The sequence below is a fragment of the Semicossyphus pulcher genome, unplaced genomic scaffold, assembly GCF_022749685.1.
Source record: "Semicossyphus pulcher isolate SPU_LCO1_2020_fin unplaced genomic scaffold, fSemPul1.0.p SCAF_4, whole genome shotgun sequence".
NCBI lineage: Eukaryota > Metazoa > Chordata > Actinopteri > Labriformes > Labridae > Semicossyphus > Semicossyphus pulcher.
In genome coordinates this window covers 2,546,373-2,569,631 of record NW_027211715.1, presented here as the reverse complement: position 1 = coordinate 2,569,631, position 23,259 = coordinate 2,546,373, and the positions used below count along the sequence as shown (strand labels likewise).

Below are 23,259 nucleotides of genomic sequence, written 5' to 3'. Positions count from 1 at the left end.
ATCAAGTGGATCTAAGTTACCATGATGCATATATCTAGAACAAGACTTCTCTTATAGAACAAACTTTGACGACACAAACTAAACTGCTATCAGCACAAGTGCAAAGGGGAGAGAGAGACGGAGGTATAGCTGACGTAAAACTCATGAACATCAACACATACAGTACAAAAGAAGTCTGGCATAGGGGATCAGTCTGATTTGTACTCTTGACAACCTCTCTCTCCCAACACTTTGTGATACCACCCAATATCTCTGGGCTTTTGTGAGCTATGTTGCGAGTACAGTTAGCAGGATTGTTTTATGTCAGTATTTTTAATGATTTCTGCATCAGTGTGATCTGACTGTCTGGTAAAAAAAAACAAAAGAGGGGAGGTCAGTTTATTTTGTTCATAAACAGTTTAAAAATGTATTTACCAGAAAATTATGGTCAAATTATGTATTATTGATATTTTGTCAACTAAAGTTATGTATACTATGATAATGAATTTAGTCGCAATTTTAAAAAAAAACAGTTCCCGAAACATTGTTCTTATTAATTTTAACTCATGAAGGACAATTCAGTTAGAGAAGGCAATCCTTTTTTGGACAGGAGGTGTTTGAGGTCAGAATGCGTGCAGCTGAGGTTCAGCAATCAGAGCACAGATATGTGTTGTAGGTCTGTTCTGACTGTATGATCTCACAGGCGTGTTGAAAACCAGGTTCATCACATGAGAAACTTCAAAAACATGAAGCGAAAAAGCTGCGTGTTTGATCCAAATATAAACACAAGCATAGCTCCGCTACTGAACACAGCAAACCCACATCAAACATCAGCCTTTATTTTTAATACTCGATAGAAAATGTGCCAGAAAGATTTTGTATTTAGCACAGAAACAAGTTTATGTCTCTGTGTAATTACTTGTACGGGTAGGTATGAATCAGCAACAGCAGCTGATCAATCCAAACTGCTGTTTACCATCCACCTTTGTCCAGCACTACATCTCAGTGAGAGTGGGAAGGCGGTGCCTTTTTTATTCTTGATGTAATATAGGCTGTATGTGAAGCTAATAATAGGAGGAAACCAGAAGACAGATCAATAGTAGGGGAACATTAGCTGCCCTGGAGGAGAGAGAGAGGAGGGTTATTAAAGGAGAAAGAAAAGAGGGATGAAGATTGTTGAGTGCTTCCACAGAGGTCAAAAAAAAAAAAGAGAGATTTTGATATGAATGGTAAAAAGAAAATTAATAAAAATGGAAAGAGGGAATGAATGCTGGGAGCAGCCAGCGCTGTCAGAGAAACACAGAGTACTTCCTGTCTGAGTGTGTACTATATCAGCAGGTGCTCATCAACAGAAACATTATCTGTGGGACAACCAGGAGCCAGCACGATGATGAGCACGGGGACGAGGGTACACTCGGCTGAAGGAAGAGGTTAATTGCTGCAACCTGCATACACATCAAACAAGCCTGACCAAACCTGGACTAAACATAATCCGTCATCCTGACAACTCCATTAATAACCACTTTTCTTACACAGGGAGGAGATAGGCATTCTTCAAGCATGGATTGGATTGCATGCAAGCATGGACAATGCTGCACCGGGTCTGCTGGCTGTGTCGGGTAGATAAGTCTGTTGGCCAAGTGTGGTATGTAAACATGTTGTGTGCAAGCATGGCAAGATACTCACAGCTGCTACTCCAAGACTTGAGCAGAGATTTGATGCTGATCTCAAAGAAGACCGAATCCTGCAGGCTCAGCATGGCGGCTCTCAAAAGTTAGGCTTCAACAGAAGGCACAAATTTTACACGGCTCCCGTCACTTTCATTTCACAAAACCCCAAACAATCCACTCTTCTCGGTCATATACACCTCTCACATTTGCTCCCTGAATACTACCCTCCACAGGTGCTAGTTAAAGGCATCATCCTGAACGACAGCGTGAGCAGCTGCTGAGGAAAGAGTCCCAAGAAGTGCTACCAGTGTGTTTCCCCTGCCAGCTAGGTCAGTGAGGAGTGAAACTGCGCTGAGAGAAGAGGAGAGAGAGCATAGCCTGGCTAGTTAGACAAGTATTCCACCCTGGCGCCCGCTGCCCACTTGCCAATCCACAGAGTCCCTCATCCCCGTTTCAGCACGGAAAAATCCAGAAAGGCAAAGGAGAAAACTGCGTGAGAACTTTTTCTCCAGATGGAAGAGAAACAGCAGCAGAACAGTACACGATAGAAGTCTCAACAATGTACGGCAATATTCCCTCTCCTCTTCTCTTCCTGTGTGTTTGTGTGTGTGCCAGTCCTAGCCCACTAGCACTGTCAGCCTCCCCCCTCCTCCCCCGAAAGCTCTCTCCCTCTCCATTCGCTCACGGGCAGCCCCTCCTCTTCCGAGCCAGCTCTTGTTCTTTTACTGATGCCTGCTCTTTTCTCTCTGAGTGAGAGAGCGAGCTTGTTTCAACAGCAAACACAGGGAGGGAGGCGGGAGCACAGTGTGGGTGATGTCATCAAAATGCTGCGAGTGTTCCCTGGCTGTGGTTCAGCAATGCATACGCATGTCAGAGCTGCTACTGTGCTGCCTCTCCTCTGGCCTATCCAAACGACACTTCCTGTAAGCTCCACAGCAATACTGATGCGTCATCCCTGACTGCAGCAGGAGGGAACGGAAGGAAAGGATGGGAGGATAGCAGAGAGAAAGAATAAAGGGAGGATAAATTGAAACACAACTTGTAGCCTTACTCTTGTTCAGATCTCTGCCCCGAAACAATAAAAACATTATGTTCCGAAGTCAAACGCACCACATCGCCATCTTCAAAACAAAACAACTGTGCTGTTGCTGCACTCAAAGAGGTCTGATCATTTTCTCAGATAATAGCGTTATAGTGACCACAGCTAATCTATATGATAGGCTAACACCCAGCGGAGTCATAAGCATTACATCATTGCTCTGTTCAAAGCTACCAGGCAAAGTACCACACAGAATGATACACAAGCTCACTACACACAGCATTAGTGAGAAAGCAGCCCACTGTGTTTGTGTGAATGTTACGCACACCTGATTCTTCTGATATTCTGTCTGTGATGGTGTCAGCTCTCGCACAGACCTAAAAACAGATCCACATGACATCAGGTAATTTGTAGCCAGGCGCAGGATTAAGTTTGTTAACACAGTATTCTGCAGGGGAACAGAGCCGTGGAAGGCTGCAGAAGACAAATGCTCTTTGTCTTCTTTTAGTTTAGTCTTCATGTCTCTCTCTCGCCCTCGGTCTCTCACTCTGTCACATGTCCTCCACTACACAAGTTATGCAAAATGAGGCAGAGCTCATTGCAAACAAACAACACAAGCAGATGCTTTGTCGAGCCCTGGCTGGTGCCGCCCTGATGCAAGCTGAAACTGTGACACTCTGCCTTGTAAATAAACAAGCACAGATTCTTCAGAGTCCCATCGCACATTTGTAATACTTATTCCTTTGTTTCATTAGAGGACATCTTGGAAATGTAATATATCTATATGCAGTCTGTTGATTATAAGAGAGATGTGTGTGTAACAGTGCCTTGGTTTACAATCAAAGTCTCATTTAATTGAAGCCAACATATTTAATAAAAAGTGGGTCTTACATAGAAATAGAACAAATAGATTGCAATGTTTAGAAATGTGTCTAATACGTCTATAATATTCGTCTGTAGAGGAAAATATGACTTTCATGTCTGTCAAAAGGTGAATTGGTGCATTAACCAAGTATTTCTTTAAATGAACCTTGTTAAACCATTAGGTAAATGGTAAATAGAAACTGCAATTAGCTTTTCTGACTACTCAAAGTGCTTTATTCATCGATGTCATATAAGCTGCAAATCTGCACATCGGGATCTTTTCTCATTTGCACACCTGCACTTAATGATTGCTTTGTGTTCAGGTGCAATCTAGGGTTCAGTATCTTTCTCAAGGACACTTTGCCATGTGGCCTGGAGGAGCTGGGAATCAAACCACCAATTTTACAATTATTGGGCGACTCACTGTACCTCCTGAGCAACAGCTGCCCTAACTAACACCATGTCAAGTTTTAGTTTGAAGCTTTGCTGTGTCACATGCACTTTATCCTTTTTTAGTTTCAATTAAGTGAGTATGAGTTATATTCTTAAATAAAACATATGTTGAAATGTTCACACTTTAAACACTTACTACTCAACACAAGTGTACCAGAGTTTAATACACACATTTATAAGTTGTGTCTATGATCGAGTACTAGTTTTGAACCAGTATTTCTATATAATACACATATAAAAGTAATCTTATTTTATATATAATAAATCTAAAAGTAAATCAACCCTGTTCTATATTCCAAACGTATATTTTTTTGATGGGACGCAGTGATGTTACTGCTTCCTATGAATATCACAACAGATTAAAACAGCCAAAATGAAAAATCAGGCACAGATGGCATAAAAACTTCTGTCAGAAATAACGTGACAAATTAAACAAACTAAATGAGCGAAGCGACCTATGCAATGTTAAACTTGTACATTGTGCAGGTTGTTGGATGATTCAGCATTTGCACACTAAGCACAAAGATAAACAGCTGAAACAGATAACGTGCAATCTCTCATCACCTCCTTTGCAAGCAGCGTGACAATGCACAGGTGTGATGTCACAAGGGCAGAAAGGATCAGCTCATTCAAAAAGGTGACTGATGCTTTTGTTGGGCCAGAGTTCAAGCTACCATCATGACCAATCACAACGAGAGAGGCAACAACATTTTAGCTTGGGTACTCACTTCAGACACCACTACTTACTTCATGTATTTATAGATATGGAAATTACTTAATATGCCCATCCCTATAGGGAGTATACTTTATAAAACAAGCGGTTCAATCATTTAGCTCGAGCTCCGGGGCAGTAGGAGGAAGGCAGAAGTATTTGGAAGAAGCTTAATGACTTCACATGATGTTTGAAAACAGAATTAGAGTTCAAGTTATCATTCCTATCAACAAACCAGTTAAGGTTAAAAAAAACAGTACGTGCAGAGTTCGCTGCACTGTTTCCTGTAAACCAGCTTATTGTGTAAGGATCGAGAGGAATAACAGACAACATCATCTTTCTGGGAACATTAGAGCTAAGAGCTACTGTCCAACAGAGCTGACGTCAGCCTTGAAATAAACATCATCATAATTGACTTCCTGGAACAAAGAGCTCACTAATTAAATAATCTCGACTAAATGCACAACCAAGACAAGTTATGGTAGCTTCATTCACAAAATAAGAGCAGTGATTGACAGCTAGTCATCCTAACTGCAGACAGTGGAGGGGAGCTGCTCCTCCCAGGAGCCCACAGGCTGGAGGATGCATTTCCTGTCCTGGCCTCTCTGAAGGGCAGTGGTGGGAACAATAATCGATGGGAGCTGTAATTCAATCCCTGACCTCCCCAGTGGTGCCTGGGCTGCAGAGGACACGCCATTTAGATCCATCACACAAGTCTGGGTATGCAGCACAACTCGGCAAGCTGCACAGCTCCTCACTTCCACAAGTTCCCACGAGTCAGGAACTAATTTTAAACTTCCTCGTAATAATTATCAAGACCCAAACTCTGCACATTTAGACCAAAGGTTCAAACCTTGTTACACCCACATTGATGAGGCCACCGCTTTTCTGACTTACTTCCACAATTTAATGCTTGGCAGCTGTATGACTCGGGATAATCAGAATTGCCTTTATGAATAAGTCCTTCCTCAAACCACAGACACGGGACCATCTTTCTAAGCTGAAACTCATTGCTCAGATTTTTCTTAGAAAATCAAGAGAGGCAACTCATTACAGCAAAAAGTCATTCTTAGGTCAGAAGCACAAAGTCCCTGTGGAATGACGGAGCAGAACACCAGTCAAATCTGAATTAAACTCAGGTACGAAAAGGTCAGCTCATTACTCATAGCACTTCTTCAAATGAGAGCTGTCTTAAAGTTGGACACTATAGGTGCATTTGCTGGCAGAGGTAGGTGAAGAGGCCTCAGAAACAGCCTAAAATGTGAGACCGGATGTAGGCAAATACACCATATGTTATTAGACCTGAAAAAAAATGATGTCAATCAATCACATGAACTTATTTTAGGTCATTTATTATGTGATGAAAGCAAACTACCACAGTGCTTAGCTTGTCTGTAGGTCCCCAGCTTGTTATTGGGTTAGGATCAGTGTTGGAGCTATTTATATTGTTGAGAAAATTAACGCTTAGTCATGTATTTGTTGATCATTTGTTTAAGGACGATATGCGATTAGGTTTCAACACATTATTAACATTAGAACTATTATTAAGAATATTTGAGTATTTATTTATGCTTTTGTCTTGAAAGTACTGCACAGTTTGGGCACCAGGTGACGTTTATATATGCGTAGGTTAAACAGCATGGATGTGCACCGGGGAGTGTGTATGGCTTTTTAACCAGGATAAGATATCGCCAGTTTGGATCCTGCGTTAGATCCTCTTCCCATGTGCCCCATTAGCCGGATTTGATTTGGAGTTTTGATTTTTGATATTAGGACAAACTGCATTATCCGAGGATGTCTCCTTCTCTTCAAAGCAAACCGACCTGGGTATTAAAAGCTGTAAAAATACAAAGCTTCACTTTTAAAGTCAATGTGTCCAAAGATCTTCAGCAAAAACAGGAGAGAGATAGATGTGTTGAAACATTTTCTACACATGGAACTGTTATTTATTCCAAGACTTATTTATTTATGTTCTGACTGACTGCCAAATTAGATAATAAAAATACATACTATGGCATTTATTCTCTGTATGTTGTTGTTTATGTTTTACAGAGTATTTAAGATGGGCCAGGAAGTACAACAAGAATGGCAATCATATCAAATCTATCCCAAGTTGCAAATTCAGGAATCAGAATTAGTTTCAAGAAGGAACAATTGGAACACACCTACTTACAAGCTTCTAGCTATGGCATCACATTCCCACTAACCACTAAAAGGTTTGTTTCACTACAGTTGGCTAATAACTCTTTCACAAACTGGATGAATAAGTCTGTCCAGCTACACACCCTATAGACTATTAAGACTGCATTAGGACAAGCCACCAGTGTACACTCATGCTCAGTCACATGCTCCAAACACTCCCAGATCCCAAACAGGAAGCCTGCTGCACCCATTAACCAAATAGTCTCCCAATCAAAGCCTTCCTAAGAACTCAGCTGTACATCTAGCCACTGGGTGATGTCACTGTGTGCAAAGAAAGACAAACGGCAGAAAGAAAAGAGGAGCACCACCTTAAAAGCCAACTCAGGCTCTGCCAGTTCTGCAACAAGGGAGTGGCCCTCAGCTCTGATTTAAGCACAGGGCTAATTATCCTGAGGTATGAAAGCACCACTCTAACATCCCTGTATATCTCTTTACCTCAACGACCGTACATCACCTCTCTTATTATATAACTCACCATTGTGACCCCTGCCACCACCAGCACGATGAAAAAAGGAGATTTTTCTAATATGACAGATGTTTCCTAGTTAGAAAGAAGACAGAAAGGAAAGATTTGAAAACAGTTTGCTCATATCGGTGTTGGACAAAACATCTCCCTGTCTTTTAATGAGAAAACAGCAGTCTGAGTTAACTACAAATGCCTAAAAAAAAACTTTAGTTTGTCTTCACAACTCACCAAGTGTCGACCAATATAAAACACAAGCCTATCATTGTTATTGTCTGTTAGTTTAGCTAGCTGTCTGGTCCTATTTTAGAGGCTAGGTGAGAAAAGCAGGCAGGAGAGCTCAGTCATGCTTTAGCCATGAATAAACAGGGAGCAAGCATGCTCTGACAGGTAGCACCGCAAAGACGCCGTACAGAGAGACTGACTACACCTACACCTGATGCAAACTGACTGGTCTGCAAGGACACATAATACATATGTGCACACCTTGTGTACCAAACCTTTAACACCTGTATCCATAGACACAACCTGCTTTAGAGGATTAACACCATCAGCCCAAGTCATCCTTATTCCGCAAACCTTTGACAAATATCTATAAAATTCTTAGTCTTATGTAATATAAATTTAAGGTTTTTTTTCTTTGCCGATCAAAAGATTTTAGCGTATTTAACGTGGGCCCAAACCCCTTGCGGTCTCTTGTCAGCACAGGTCTAACCTGACCCCAGGACCAAAGAACACGTGAATTTAACAGCTTTGAGGTGCACATTTATGACAGTATATCCCATGATACAGGATACGAATATTATAGATACATGTACCAAGACGAACAGCAAAAAGACAACACAAAAGAACCACCAGCCTCTTTACATAAGCTGATTGTTATATAAAAGAAATTAGGTTAACAGCATTAATTGAATATTTTGACCACATCCAGCAGATACACTCCAAAACAAGCTAGCAAGCACACAGCGCTGACATTATAACTATAACAGTTAGCAAACGATCCCTCCACAGCACACAGCACACAGCACACAGCACACAGCACACAGCACACAGCACACAGCACACAGCACACAGCACACATCCAGCAGGCAGAGCACAACATTCATTTGGAGATTTTGGCAACTCGACATGTAGGACCCCTGCTGTTTTAAGTTGGGTTTTTTTCATCTATGAACTGTGTTAAAAAATCTTTAACAGTCTGCTGTTGTAATACGTTGACATTTAAAAAGAGAACATCGTAATCTAGCATGAACTCTGAAGCTTCCTTCAGGCAGGGTAGTAACTTGGTACCTTCACACATCTGGGCAGAGGGTTCCCCTGCATCAGCTGACATTTAGTTCTGTCTGGTTTCTATTTAATGTTAAAATGTTGCTGTACGGTCAGAAAATTAAAAGGCTTGATTATAAATGATAAACAAGATGTTTGTCAGTGTGAGCCAATTCACAATAATGTCTAATACAAGCAGACTTGTTTTTTTGCTCTGTGAACTTTAAGGGAAGGTAGGCAAAATGTGAATAAACTGTTGTAGTTAAACAAACTCTGAGCTAGAGCCGGGCTTATATGGAATCATATGGAATTATATCACAGATAAAGTATCAGCTTACAAGTTTATAAATATGCGCCAAAATGAAAACTTATTTTCTAAAACATACAATCCAGAAAACAATGCTTGTACATCTACTGTACATGGAAAAGTTGGCTGTTCATTACGCCGTGTTGTTACTATTATAGGACCAGGGCTGCAAAGTGTTTCAACAACACCTCCTTTTTCTTTACACTTTGAGAAGTTAGTTTCAGATCTTGTTAGTAAATTATATGATAACAGTGTGTAATACTGACTCCAGATGACATCACAGTCTGTTTCCATATTGTATGTATGTACACATCAGTGTGTGTATGCAAAAATGGGGTGGGGGAAAGCCATCATTAACAAAGCTTAACACACACTTAGCTAAGAATATAAATTATAAGACGCACCTATGAAGTGGCTGTGTTGATTAGCATATGAACATAAAATCACTACTGATACCTGCTGCATCAGTTTGCAGTTGTACCTTTGAGGCGGGTTCGTTTACTGCGGGCAGCCCTGGAGGAGCCGCTCCCAGGATCTGCCGTTACCATCGGATCTACCAGATCCTGCTCAATGGTCAGTCCCATGGCCAGGAGGCTCAGTCTCTTCATGCGGAGGAGCCGTGGACCGGTCTCCCGGGGCAAGGCTCCCCCATGGTCAATGGACCCCTCCCCTGAGATGATAGCCGGGACCAGACTCCTCAGAAACTCCATGTTCCACAAGACTTTCTGTTTTTTACTCTGGTGTGAAGTCCAACAGCCTGTGCCATACCACTCTCCAACTACCTGTCTGCTTCATCTGTTCCATCTACAGACCGGCAACAGGCAGAGTACAGTCCCTGTCTCCGGCTGCTAACTACATGATGCAGCTAGATGTTCAAGGGCAATAATGGGCCCTGAGATACAGACCAGAGGAGACACCACCTGTCAGGCTTTCCAAAGTTTGCCTGGACTAAAAAAAACTCTTTACTGCCGATGCCGATGCGACAGAGTGACAAACTTGTTACTCTGCAGCCCTACCTGTCTGATCTCAGTGAACTGAGAAAACAAACAGACATGGCACTTCTCATAGGTTGTGATGTAATTACGAGTGGGCGGGGCTAGGTTGTGAGTGCCAGGAACTATCTGGGGTGGAACTAGAACATGTTCTGCAGGAGATAACACAACCCTGGGCCAACAGCCAATCACAACAGAGACAACATAAGGCCACACCCTGCTGGCCCGTGTTGCTTACTAGTGACAGAGACCCAGAGAGGAGGAGGAAGATTGACAGGCGTTATAGGACGTCTCTTCTTGCCACCCTGCATTTACTGATAGCTCTTATCATAGTCGGGATGGTGTTGGTTGTTAGCATTCATATACAAACGCATATGCTTGTTGGCTTTCTTGCTAACCCAAACAACAAGAGCAGCCCTCCCCTTGCTTTCACTTGTGCTCAACTGTGCTGAGCTATTATGAAGAGAAGCAGAATGAGAAAAGTGATGGGGTCTGTGAAACGGGCCGATGACAGACTGCTGCGCTCTGCTCGGCTGCACAGCTTGTACCTGCAGCAAACTCAAACCTTTCCAAATATCCCTTAGCTGAGGAGTGAGCAGGGCGATACGCTGCTGACGCTTATAAAAGCACACTGCCTCAAGAAATCATCAATTTGCTGCTTTCTGGGACTGAGAGCAAAAATTAATTAGCCATCCAAGCACAAATCTAGCCAGACCTCAACAGCGATACAAATCTGTAGCACTCACACAGAAATGATGGCGACTGTAGAACCAGTGTGCAGTAAACTGTTAAAACACCTTTAAGCTTTTCCTTTAGATTCATCATTGTGTGCGCACCACAATAAAACAACTGGTAATAAACAAGGTTGGCGTGTGATACCTGTCCTGCACAAAACAGCAGCGAGTAAAGGTAGAAAAAGGTCAGGTCTCCCATGTCTGCTCAGCTGTGATGCTACATGTGCTGCAGATAGTGATGAGAGGACCGTAAACACAAGAGTCAGAGTGCTGCTCAAACTACACGATGTCACCATTTCTAAATCACCCCATGCATTGTTTCCTGCATAGTATGTGCTATAACAGAAGTTCACTAACAGTGCATAATGGAAAACATATACCTGTATACCAATCTCTTTGAGGCACAATTATATAAGATCGATAATTTTGACCAACCGACATATCAGTCTGGCATTTATTTTATACAACAAAGGGTTAGAGGGCTGAGAGGACAACTGAAAAAGTATGGACTTTTATTTCTCAAGTGGCGAGAATGTGCTGTGCCTTGCAGCTAGCCCTCACACCATCTAACAGCAATAGTTTGATGTTTGTGTTTCTTCTGGTTGGATTTGGTCTTTTTGCTTCACATGGTCAAAAATGTCCTTATGCGGGTTTAAATTGTGTACAATAAAGCAGTTTTATGATAAAGACAGTGACAAATTAAAAAGGGAGATTGTAAAATAACAGTCACTCAATGTTTCCATGTATGCCACAGTCAGCAAGTATCCTTATTATCTTTTATCCTGATTTATCAAATACAAAACAGTATTTTCTTTTCTACTTTTGCACACTTCACATTAAATATCCGTGCAAGGTCTGAAGCAACTATTCTTTTAATATGATGTGCTTCCCAAATGTATATCTAAAGCAGTTTGTGCAGTGAAAGTAGTAGGTAGCCATTTGAAATGGAAAAAATTAAGCTTCTAAGTAGGCGTAAATGATATCTAATGTGCACTTTAATACATTTCAATAATTTTGTCAGTTTACTTTGGTTGCATGTGTTCATACCCAAGTATGAGTCTTAGGTTAAAGGCTAAATGCATTGTGTCTCACCACTTAGTGTGGTCAGAAACTTGTATAGGAACTGCGTCCACCCTTTTCTGCAGCGTGTGAAAGTTTCAATGAGATGATGTAACGGTTTCCTTTCACAAACTATGTCAAGAGCCCGAAAGTGGAAAAAAAATACACCATTCTCTCTCTATTTCTTTCCCCCGTGTGATTTCTGGAAAAAGTATACAAACAAACTCTTATTTGTTCATTTTGACGATGCCTTTTTATTCTGTTTATCCAGCATTAAACATCGCCTGCAGACAAAGTCAACAGTAGAAGAATGCAATAATAGATGCAGTGCAGCAGTTTTGCAAATACTCTGCCCTCTAGAGGCCAGCTGGCAGAAAGCACAGCACACAGCACAAACTCATTGTTGAAATGTACTGACAACTCCCAAATAGCTGGGAAAGAGGGAAAACACTCAGCAAGATTTGATGGCAAACCACCAGAAAGCTTGTCCGAGCTGGACTCTGGCTCAGCAACACTGTTGCAGAATAAAAATAATCCATCTCTCTAAAGCTGTCAACGTTTGGATAAGAAGCATGCTCTTCTTTTTGTCCACAAATAATTACACTGAAACAAAAAGAAAATCTTCAATAAATCCAATATAAAACCTTTACAATCCACAGGGAGAGCAGCTAATACATACATCCATATAAGCACTCATAAGCCAAACCACAGAGAACTTGTGTCACTGTCTGACTTCTCATGTAATTACCTAACTTGTCTATTCTAGAGATGCTACAACCAAAGTAAAACTACAGAGGGAAACAGCAATCAGGAGTCTAACTTAAAGAACAAGAGACTATAAACTATTGGGAATATATTTCACAGATTATTATTATTTTGCCAAAGACAAAAAACAACCAGAGAAAGAGAAAAAAATTACTTTAAATTGTACAGAGGGACAATTGTTGCAAAGTGCAAGACTCAAAGATGCAAAGAGGCTGAGGCAGCAGATCCTGTAAGAATCACTAAATGAAACAGAGAGACAGACAGACAGGGCGAGAGAGAGAGAGAGAGAGAGAGAGAGAGAGAGAGAGAGAGAGGGATGACTGATGGCACAGATAGCCATCACTCGGCCTGAGCACCACAATGGTCGGTGGAGGCAGCTGTGGTTTTGCTGGGGCCAGGTCTGCGGTGCTGTTGAGCTAGAACAATACTCCTGCACAGGAGGCCCAGATCCCAATCAGCCCAGGAATGTGGAAGAGGAAGCTCTGCGAACAATGTGCAGCGTTCCTATGCCATTCTGGGTCCGCCCCGCTTCTGCCTTGTTCTGCTTTCAAGCAGGGGAAAACAGGAAAACTAGCGGGCTGGGGCCCAGGAGTCAGCTGGGGGGGACTGGTCTTTACACTGTCAGCACAACCCTGCTACAGTCGCTTTGATTGTTCTGGTTGTGCATCTGAACTGTTCCTCCACCACTTGATGTCAGTAAACAGTTTGAGGTCTGTGTCAAGTAAGGTGAATATCAGCAGCAATGCTGCACTGCCCTCTAATGGTGCAAACAGTCATCACACTATTGACGCTTCAATCCAGCCTCAACGAGCAGTGTAACCTTGAATAATGAGACCAGGAAATTAGATTTTTGTTTGTGTGTGTGTATGTGACAACCTTGGTGCAATCTTTTTTTTATTATTATTTCCTTAGAATTAACACAGCAGTACCATCTTAAAGGCTAATCCCAGGCTGTTTTATTTTTGGGGTCTAATTGACAAAAAGTTCAACTAAGTTGCTTCCCCTGCCACTGACTTGCTCGGTGTTATTCTAAATGTTCGGCAACATTACAGAAAGAATCCCTACAATGCTTACATAGACCTTTTTATTTTAAGAGTAAGAGGCTTTCTTTAAACCAGAAACAGCCTTTGTATCACGCTTTCAAATCCACCAGACTCCATGGACAAAAAACGTGATTGTACCTTTCAGAACTATCTCGTTGTTTGTCTACCACAGCTAGATTCTTTTTGTTAGTTTGTACACAAATATTGTTGAGGATCTAAACTACTCACTCAAAACCACCAGTCAGTCAAACAACACAAATAAACAAACCAAACGATCATAACACTAGACCAGCATCTTCCATGTTTAGCAAGGAAAAATGACTGGTTTTGTAAATGTCAGTTGGCTTTGTAAAGAGCAACTTGATGGCTCTTAATGATTAAAACATGGGATCATATTTTAACATAAAGGTCTATCTCCGTAGTGATCCTTTCTGTAATGTTGTCGCACACTTATAATAACAATCTGAGCCTGTCAGTTGCAAAAACAAGAACTTGAGTGGGTGTATTGGCTCTCAAGGATTACACTGCAGCCATAAAACCAAGTTTTGCGGCTGCTGGCTGAAGCAATCTGCTGCAGCAATTCGACATTTTCAACATACTGGTTATTTTGACTCCAAATAATGTAAGATTAGGAATCTAATTTTAAAATAGCAGAATTCACCTTTCATTTAGCCTAGCTGATAACATCTATATCTTAATGCCATAATGGAAACCCTTATGAAATAGTTTATTTCAAACAGTGCGCACACCAGCATGTACCACAACAACCAGTGAGAGAGTGCCACTCTAACCCGAACAATACACTTTTAACAGGCCTGAGTTTGATAACAGATAATGTATCCTGTCCAGTGGATTTCAGAGAAACTATCCAACAGCTGCAAATATTAATGGATAAGTTGTAAGCATTATTTTCATAATTCGGTTTCAGTAATTCAAGTTTTTTAATGCGACTATTATCGGGTTAATTTTCCCTGAATATGTTTGAGTTGTGGATAGGGCTTTGGGAAACACTGATCAACATTAATTTTAAGACCCAACAACTAATTGATTAATCGAGAAAAGATAAATGAATTAATTGACAATATGAATATTTGTTAGTTGCAGCCTTATTATTCTTGCTTACACACACATCATTGTTTTTGTCTTATAGTTCTGCTAATTTTGGGAGGTTAACATCAGTAAGGGTTACATAAAGGGCAGATTTTTCTTCTCTGTTGCTTAAATCACACCTTCTGCTTCTTTTTGGTAACAGCACATTGCCATTTTGTCCAATTACTCTAAATTTCCAGGTTTGGAAACCTTTGACTTTAGTTTGTCATCAGTCAAGTCTTTCATGTGCAAATACAAACAAGAAATACAATGTTCAACACTCAGACAAAGACATCAAGCTGCTTCTGCCCGGTCCTGACTGACAGTTGTGAGTTAACCCACGGAGAGCTTTGGTTGTCACCGCTGAAGAATGTGAGAATGTGACCTGACCAGACCCTGCATCAAAATTATCCTCTGTTCTGTCCTGACCAGTTACCGCTCTGAGATAACCCTGCTCTCCCAGAGGCTACAATAATATGCAAACACAGGATTTAGAGGAACACGCCACAGCAATCAACTTCTCAACATTTACATTTCCTTGTTCAAGTAACATGATTTAACCACCGACATTTTTACAGTTTTTTGAGGATGTGAACCAGCACTACAGCTGCAATACTGGAGAATAACATAATTGCGATTTTCTAATCAATTATTTGTCAGTGTTAAAATTATACTGCCAAAAGTTTAAACAGAAACACAAGTTATCTAATCTATTCCAATATATATTTTTCCAAACTGCATAGGAACTAGGCCTGCACAATATGAGAGAAGTCTGCGATGTGAGCGGTCCAATACTGCGCTAACGATATGAAGTGCGATACATAAACAAATATAAAGAGTGCATATTAGCTTTAACTCGTAGTTTCTATCTCTATCTGCTGTTCTGCATGTTTTACACAACACCTGTGCGCAACATGTCCCTCCTGAATCCTAAATAAATCCAAAAGCTGTGTTTTTTTCACCACTAAATTGACACCAGTTAACTGAGGAAAGCTAATAGCTAGCTTGGGCTAGGTAAACTTTCCTGAAATTGCAATTCACAGTGCAGCTCTAATAGGAACCCGGCAACAAACATAGTATATTACTCAGTCACGCTATTTGAAAAAGTGACGGAGAAGCAGAGAGATGTTGGCAGATGAAATTTACCTGACTTATAGTCATATTCAGTATATGTATAAGACGCACTTTTAATACTTTTTTTTTCCATCTAAAAAGTGGCCTGCATCCTATAAACCAATGCGAACAATATACCAGTATAAAATGCACAGAGAGGTATTTTGTATATTTTACCAGACGATGGCGCTATAATCTAGCTAAAGTTTCATTATGAACATGCGCCGTCATGATCGCCAGTGCAGCCGCCAACAATCAACGTTACTGAAGGCTGAGCTCAACTACCGCACAAGTAGCTAGCAGGATTGCAAAGCTGGAAACAGATGGTAGGCTATAAGATGTGTGTTTTTAATGTGTTTCAAGTGAAAATAAATTGAAATAGTGTTGAAATAATAAATTACGTTTTTGTTAATAATAGCTATAGAAAACTTTTCCCCCTCTGGGAGTCTTATATTCCAGATTTTACAGTAGGTGGCCTAACACATCCAAACCAAGACACAAGACACTGAACATGGGCTCATCCTGTTCCTGTGTTATCTTATTGTTTAATATATTAGAACTAAGATATAATATAGAATAGCCCCTGTGTGCATAGACTGATTGGACCATCAGCACTCACGAATCAGTTCTATCTGGGTGCCACTTTTATGTAGTGTGGTGAAGTCACATTTGGAAGGAGCAGAGCTAACTGGGCCGAGAAACATGATAACGTGATGTTAATCAACGCGGGGAATTCTACTTTGGTTTCATTTCATCAAGCAATGATCACACGCTGACCACACAATCAGATGTTAACTTTGTCATCTGGTTTCCACACTGCAGTTTTAACTGGTTTTCTTATTATTGTTTTGTCGTATTAATCAATTCACACTGTACACACACACGGAAACAGTTGTTAAGGATAAGAGCAAGACAAGCAGCAGCTACCTCACCATGTTAGCAATTTATACCTTATTGTAGGTCTGATAAACATACATTATGCAGACACAAGTGTAACCTGTAGATGGAAATATTACTGTTTTGCCTGTATTGGGGACATGTATAACTGCAGACAGAGTAGAAAGAAACATTCTTCACCTCATGACTGCAGCAGGAACATTTTTGGAAGGAGTACAAATTAGGTTAATCCAAGCAGAGCGATAAACTATTTGCTCGAGCTAAAAGAGTCTGAAAATACTCAAATACTTTCCTACTTTGAGAATTCAGCAAAACAAACAAAGAGATTAGTCCAACACCCTGTTCTTTCCCACAGTACTTAGCTTGCAGATTCTGTAAAAGCAAACCACATCGCACAGTGGAGCTCTACCCAGTGAACCCGTGTGACGTACCTTAAGGCCATAGAGCAGGGGCTGGGGCTGGAAAGAGAAAGGAGGGTCCACGAGTTCACTGCACAGGAATCTGAAACAAGGAGAACACATCTTTAACCACAGAGCGCAGACAGACACAAATCCCCGTCATTTATCATGCATCTTTCAATGTTAGAGCTTGTTGTTGAAATAATGATTCTGGAAGGCAGTCGTGTGTCATATACAGACACCTCAACGTGCAAAATACTCTGTGTTCATTTCATTTAAAGGGCAATTCTGGTCCTTTTAAAACTCGGCCCTTTTTATTTTTCGTATAGATTTTCGTGTCAATTCGTTCAGTAACTTTTCTCCATCATTCAAACCCACAGATGGGAAGTAAGAAGTACAAATACTTTGTGACTGTACATAAGAAGAGTTTTCGGGTGTCTTTATTTTTCTTAAACTTTTTACTTTTATCCTCCTACATTTTAAAATATCTGTACCTTCTACTATTTTTAAACAGTCTCAATACTTGAATATTTGAGGGAAATAATTAATTATTTTTGTTCTGGACCATTGCTCCACCTTACCAACATAAAGGCTGATTCAAACCTAAATGGATGGGGCAAAAAATAAATAAAAAGCTGTATTTGTCAGCGCATATCACGCAAGACAGATTTAACATGATGAAAAAGACGTTAAAAACATAACAGATGAGCAGGAAACTGGAGCGTGGAGGAGAGGGGTCTAGTGAATGTGATGTCTGTGATCGACTGGAAGAACTTAGAGCTAATGGTTGGAAGTGAACCAACAAGGCTGACGAGATTCCCCATCCAATTGATTATCACATTGTAATGCAAAGTTCATTATTTTCAGTGTATTGGTTTTTTATTTATTTGGAGTCAGAATGGTGAAAGTTTAATATTCTCCACAATATGAGGTGAGGCTCAGTTAGCTTTGCAAAGAAACAGCCGGCAGAAATGTCCTTTAGACGGACACTTTTTACTTTTATACTGCAAGTACATTTCAGAGCCTGGACCTTTTCACTTTTACCTCAGCAAAAATTTTAATCCGTACTTTTATTTTCACCTTTTTACACAACTGTCTATGCTTCTACTTGGGTAAATAATGAGTGTACTAAAAAGCCTAAAATATGTCAAATTATGGCCCTGGTTTAAATATACAAGAATTAAACTCAAGATCCTGTTCAGTAATGAACTGCTATGGCACAGGAAACCTTGTTGATGATACGGCTGTACAGGCGAGTGATTTTGGACAGCCCAGTCTCATTCACAGCAAAGTAATAGGTCGACCTACTGTTGGCTTCCGCCTGGTTTGCTCGGTGCCGGGACAGGATTAAAACCTCCTCCTGAGCAGAGTAATAATCTGAAGATTACACACTACATCCAAGAGGCTGTTATATAAGAGATCAGAGCCTGCAAAACTGTACTTTCCTTCCAGTTTTTTATCAAAGTTGCTGAAAATGTCTCAGGTAATCTCATATTTAGTCATAATAATTATTGTTGCATATGTTGCATATTTATAACTTCTTTTTAAAAAGGAAAACTTCCAGTGACATAAAACTGAAAAACAAGAGGAGAGAAACTTCTAACAACTATCACACAGTAGTCAAACAAAGTAAGGAAGAACAAGACACTGAGTGACAGCAGCCAGACAGAGAAGTTGAGGGGTGAGCACTTCCACTGTAACACTGTGGACGGAGGGTGAGAACAGGTCAGCACTGATAAAGTAAAAACAAAACCCTGACGGCCCAAAAGTCGTGTCACAGCGACACACGTCAGATCCCACCCACCACAAACAAGGCAAAAAAAATTCTCAGATGCAATCACTCGCTTCTCACGCTGACAGACCTGAGAATAATACATCTGACTTCCTGTTCCAACTCAGCGACTCCACAAGACGACGAAAAAGTGTGACCACAGAAAAAGGGTGAGCCAAACCCTGTGCACATCCTGAGCGCAGTCACAAATACAGCCGCAGACTGAGCTCCTGCTCTATATTTAAGCTCTCAAACACATTTCTCTTGTTGTGCTAAAACTCATATCTCAGATAGATCCACGTCTGTGTAAGGTAAGCAGTTTAAATATTGCATTTTGGTGTAAATGCAACATGCGAGAAGGGCCAAAGGCCAGTGGAGCAGGACTGATCTGATCAATGGTTAACTTGACCTCATCTAATATCAACCTGCAATATACTGAGCCCAGCACACAGCGAGGACGCTGCAAATAGGATAGTGCATCCAGGAAATAAGAGACAACCCTGACAAAGGCAAGATTGTCCCGTCTCGTTTCACTTCTCTGCCACATATCAACTTCCAGCAGCCTGCCACACTTCTGTGCTGCTCCCTTCAAGTTCACCTTGTAAATGACAGTTGCACAACCACCATCAAAATGAAGAAAACAAACTCAAGATGCAATGTATTCGCTGTGCTTGCCCTGAAGAATCTGGGCTAGTCAGAAACAGGCAGTGTGCTGCAGTATATTGGACAAAGGGGGAACAGCCTATATATGGCTCCCTCCAACTCTAAATGACAGGCCTGGCCCTGTCGTAATCACTACCTCTAGAGCGGAAACATTGCTGGCTTCTTCCGACTGAGAAGGGAAGTTCATAAACAAGCATATTTTTGCATGTCTGAACAGACATTCCTCTTACCATTATCTTGCTTAGGTTGACAACTATAGCCAGGAAATATGCAGCGTTAATGTGCCGACAATGGATTTAAACATGGCAGGAATATTGGCATCTCAGCCGAGGCCATATTGAGGTTAAAGACAGGGTGGTTTCTTTGGCGAAGGCAGACCCAAACATCAATTATGCTCCAAACGCTCTCTCCCAAAGCCAAGGATAATCTTCCTCAGCAGGGCTCAATTATAGGTTATTTCTAGCAAGACTCAGTCCTTATTGTGTGCTATATTACGCCAAGTCTCCCAGAGCAATCAATGAAAAGAATGCATAACCTATTTAAAATCAGCTGTGCTTTTATCTACTTTGCACTGGAAAGACTTTTCAGAAGTTGTTGTTTCGAACCTCGCCACTTTCTACGAACTCATGAATATTCTTATCAGCACTGTTGGACAGGAAGCCGTCACTGTAACGAGTGGTTTTCCCACAAGCAGAATGAAACAGCACAGCAATGCCGCTCAGTCTTCATGGCTCCAGAGATACAGTTTGAGTCGGCACCTAATACTAGAGACTCAGAGTATATAGTAATAAAGTATTTCAAATACTTAATGTCCCTATAAAATCTGTACAACCTTAGCTAAAAGATTATGTCAGTCAATAAATAATAATAGTTGATCAAAGTTAAGTTAAATGATTTCATAAATAAGAAAAGTACCAAAACTTAACAGATTGTTATATTAAACACTTTACACATATTCAACTCTTTACATATTCTAGTTTTTTAAATATTCTCGTTTTTAGAAGAAGGATTAAAGGCATTTTGATAAGTTCATCTGCAAAATTGATATTACTACTTATTTTTATATAATCTATTAGAGAATCTCCTAATGCTCCATATCACTAAGAACTGTAAAACTTAATCTTAAAGATTATTTAAGTTCTTTAAGAGATGCTCTCCCTTTAATGGTTTTATTTCAGATCAGTTTAAGGAGTACTATGCTATGCAACAATCTCCCACTGCCACTTTGCATCCACCCTCATGTTGTCACCATTACATAATTATGTCAACAACTCAAGTACAACATAAAGACTGATGTTTAAGCTTTGTACTGCTAAAGAGAATGAAGGCTCTAGCTTTTATATTTACTTTCATTTAAGATTTAAACAGCATTATGTTAACAACAATCTCCCGGAGTCTGTTTCTGTTTGAGGTCTGTTTCATTCAGAGGAATAGAGTTGTGGACAATATTTAACTGAATAAAGGTCAAGTTAAAGGCCAAACAGTCAGTTCCTTAAAGCCTTATTTCTTTAGTTGTCCGGTTAATCATTTAGCCATGTGCAAATGCAAACACTCACAGACACCTGGATCCGACTGGTCAGCCTGGGTTAAGAAAAGAGGTCATCTACTGTAATCAGGCCAAAACAGTTTCGAAGAAGGCCAATCAGGCTGTCCAACAGGAGCTGCTCACATGAAACCAGGTTAACTGCTGACAGGTCAGGAGGCACAGAGGCAGGTGCTGCATCATCCAGGATAAATGTGCAGCTGCAAGTTTTTAGCCAATTCAAAGGAGGACACTTTGTTTCTACAAATGACAATAGTCAGGACAAAAGAAGGGCCAGGTAAGGTAGCATTAGGGGAAATATTCAAATAATAATAAGTTGGAGGAAAAGAAAGCTGTGAGTGTGCAAACCACATTTAACATGGTTCAAACCCACAGACAACTCACTTTCTGGATTAATAGGATTAGTAAAAATATATACATATATTGAGTTATTTTTGCATTACATGATATTTTTGCAGTCACCACTGAAATGCTGAGTTAACAGTTAATCCTTGCAGGGGGCAGCTTAGCGAGGGGCCACTGCGGGGGCGTTTTTCAGAGCTTGGTTTTTCATCCCAGTGCTCTTCAATGCCATTAATGTCTTACCAGCTTAAACCAAACACACTAATTCACTGGAATTATGCCCCAGATAATCAGAGATACATGGCTATCTGCATTCTAGGGGAATTCCCTCTAGTTTTAGCTTTTACGGAGAATACACTGCACATCTGTGCGGCCACCAGAAGCTTATCCTTGCATGAAAGAAGGGGATCAGCCAGTTGTGAAGACCAATAGTCTAATAGGCCGGTGTAAGAACAACTTCACCAAGTTTTGTGTGTTAAATGGCATGCTTTAACAATGTGTAGCCATCTGACATGAGACAATGGGACTAAGGCAAACCCTTTTTGATAGGCAAAGTTTATATTTTGTTTTATCTCGTCTTGATAAGACTGATCTGGCTTTTTCATGCAAATGTGTACAGCATAGTTCTCATTACTCATAGCATAGTTCACCCTCATGTGGGCCCATGAGTGAGTGAACACAGAATGACTTTTCTTCTGTCATTCTGAAATACTTTGGCCATCTCCACCTCCAGTCACACAGCAGACTGACCAGATTCCTCTCTGTCTGTATCCACTGCTTGCGTCTCCACAGAAAACGAACAAGTGCTTCATTGTATTTCTGATTCACTCTGGACAAGGAGAATGAAGTCCTCAGAGGAATGTTAGATGCAAAAGCTGACAGTTCTCTCACTGTTGTGGCAATGCAGAAGAACCAGCACCATGCTTGGACATGTTATGGACACCACCTTTAAAATGTGATCTCACAAACAAGTTATCTGTTAGTTATAAGCGAAATAATGCAGCTTTATTTAAGTTGTTTATGTCCCAAATAGGTCTAATGAATTAAAAACACTAGGCTTGTTGAGTTAACTGCATGTGCCTGGTTATTTTGATACTGTGGTTTCACATATCATGCTATTTTGTTGTTGATTTTTGTTTTCTGACGCATATTGTTTTTGCTACCTAGACAAAACTATAAACAAAAAAGAGAACTAGCTATTTTAATACTGGCTAGCAGACAGAAGGAAGCTTTAAGTTAGCATTTAGCCTGGTGTTGATACTGTATTGAGCAAACTGCTCATGCTAAGCAAGAGGCTAGCTAGCAGCAGCAACTTGATTTAGCTTACCAGCTAGTTGTCAGCTATAAGTTAACGTTCATTATACTAGTATGAAAGGAATGTTAGCAGCCGGGCTAGCGATAAAACTAAGGACAACAGGAATCTGAACTGTGCCTGCGATTAAACTTACAAGGTTAGCTAGGCGATTAACAAACACTAGCACAGGAGCCAAACTCCTTCTTTAGCATGCTACGCCAGCCAAATTGGCTGCTAGAGTTAAAAAGGTAACATCAACGGCAAAGTTAATCACGGAACTTGACGTAAGCCAACGTTTACTACATTAGATAGCAACCACCGTGTCCTCAAATACTTTAATATCCGTAAAGCGGACGTTACTCACAACTTTTGTTTCCTCTCCCTCTAGTTGAGCTAGGTAGCTAGCTTGCAGACGTTCTTCTCATTTGCCGAACAAGCTCAACGTCCTGGCCCTCCTCCATTGGAAGGATTTGCGTAGTGATGTGATTTTTTTTCCTCAGTCTGTTTCGGCGTTGGGAGAGCTCCTCTGTCAGAGCAGTCGGTGGCCTGTTTGTCCCGCCTCCTTCGCAGTGATTGGCTGTGATTGTATACGCCCACA

At 40.7% G+C, this 23,259-nt stretch overlaps 1 protein-coding gene across 11 annotated transcripts in view; it reads right to left on the bottom strand.

The window, feature by feature from the left end:
* Window positions 1-23,114, bottom strand: part of fryl (furry homolog, like) — an 83,982-nt gene extending 60,868 nt beyond the window's left edge. For 7 of the 11 annotated variants that reach the window (XM_069680188.1, XM_069680189.1, XM_069680190.1 and 4 more), the window contains exon 1: window positions 9,440-9,844. In XM_069680188.1, the coding sequence (XP_069536289.1) occupies window positions 9,440-9,668 (229 nt within the window). In that variant the 5' untranslated portion in view covers window positions 9,669-9,844. Of the gene's footprint in view, window positions 1-1,665; window positions 2,239-9,439; window positions 9,845-17,081; window positions 17,152-23,025 lie in introns of those variants that run through there. The other 4 variants (XM_069680194.1, XM_069680195.1, XM_069680197.1 and 1 more) reach the window with 2 other exon arrangements.
* Window positions 23,115-23,259: the final 145 nt, after the last annotated feature.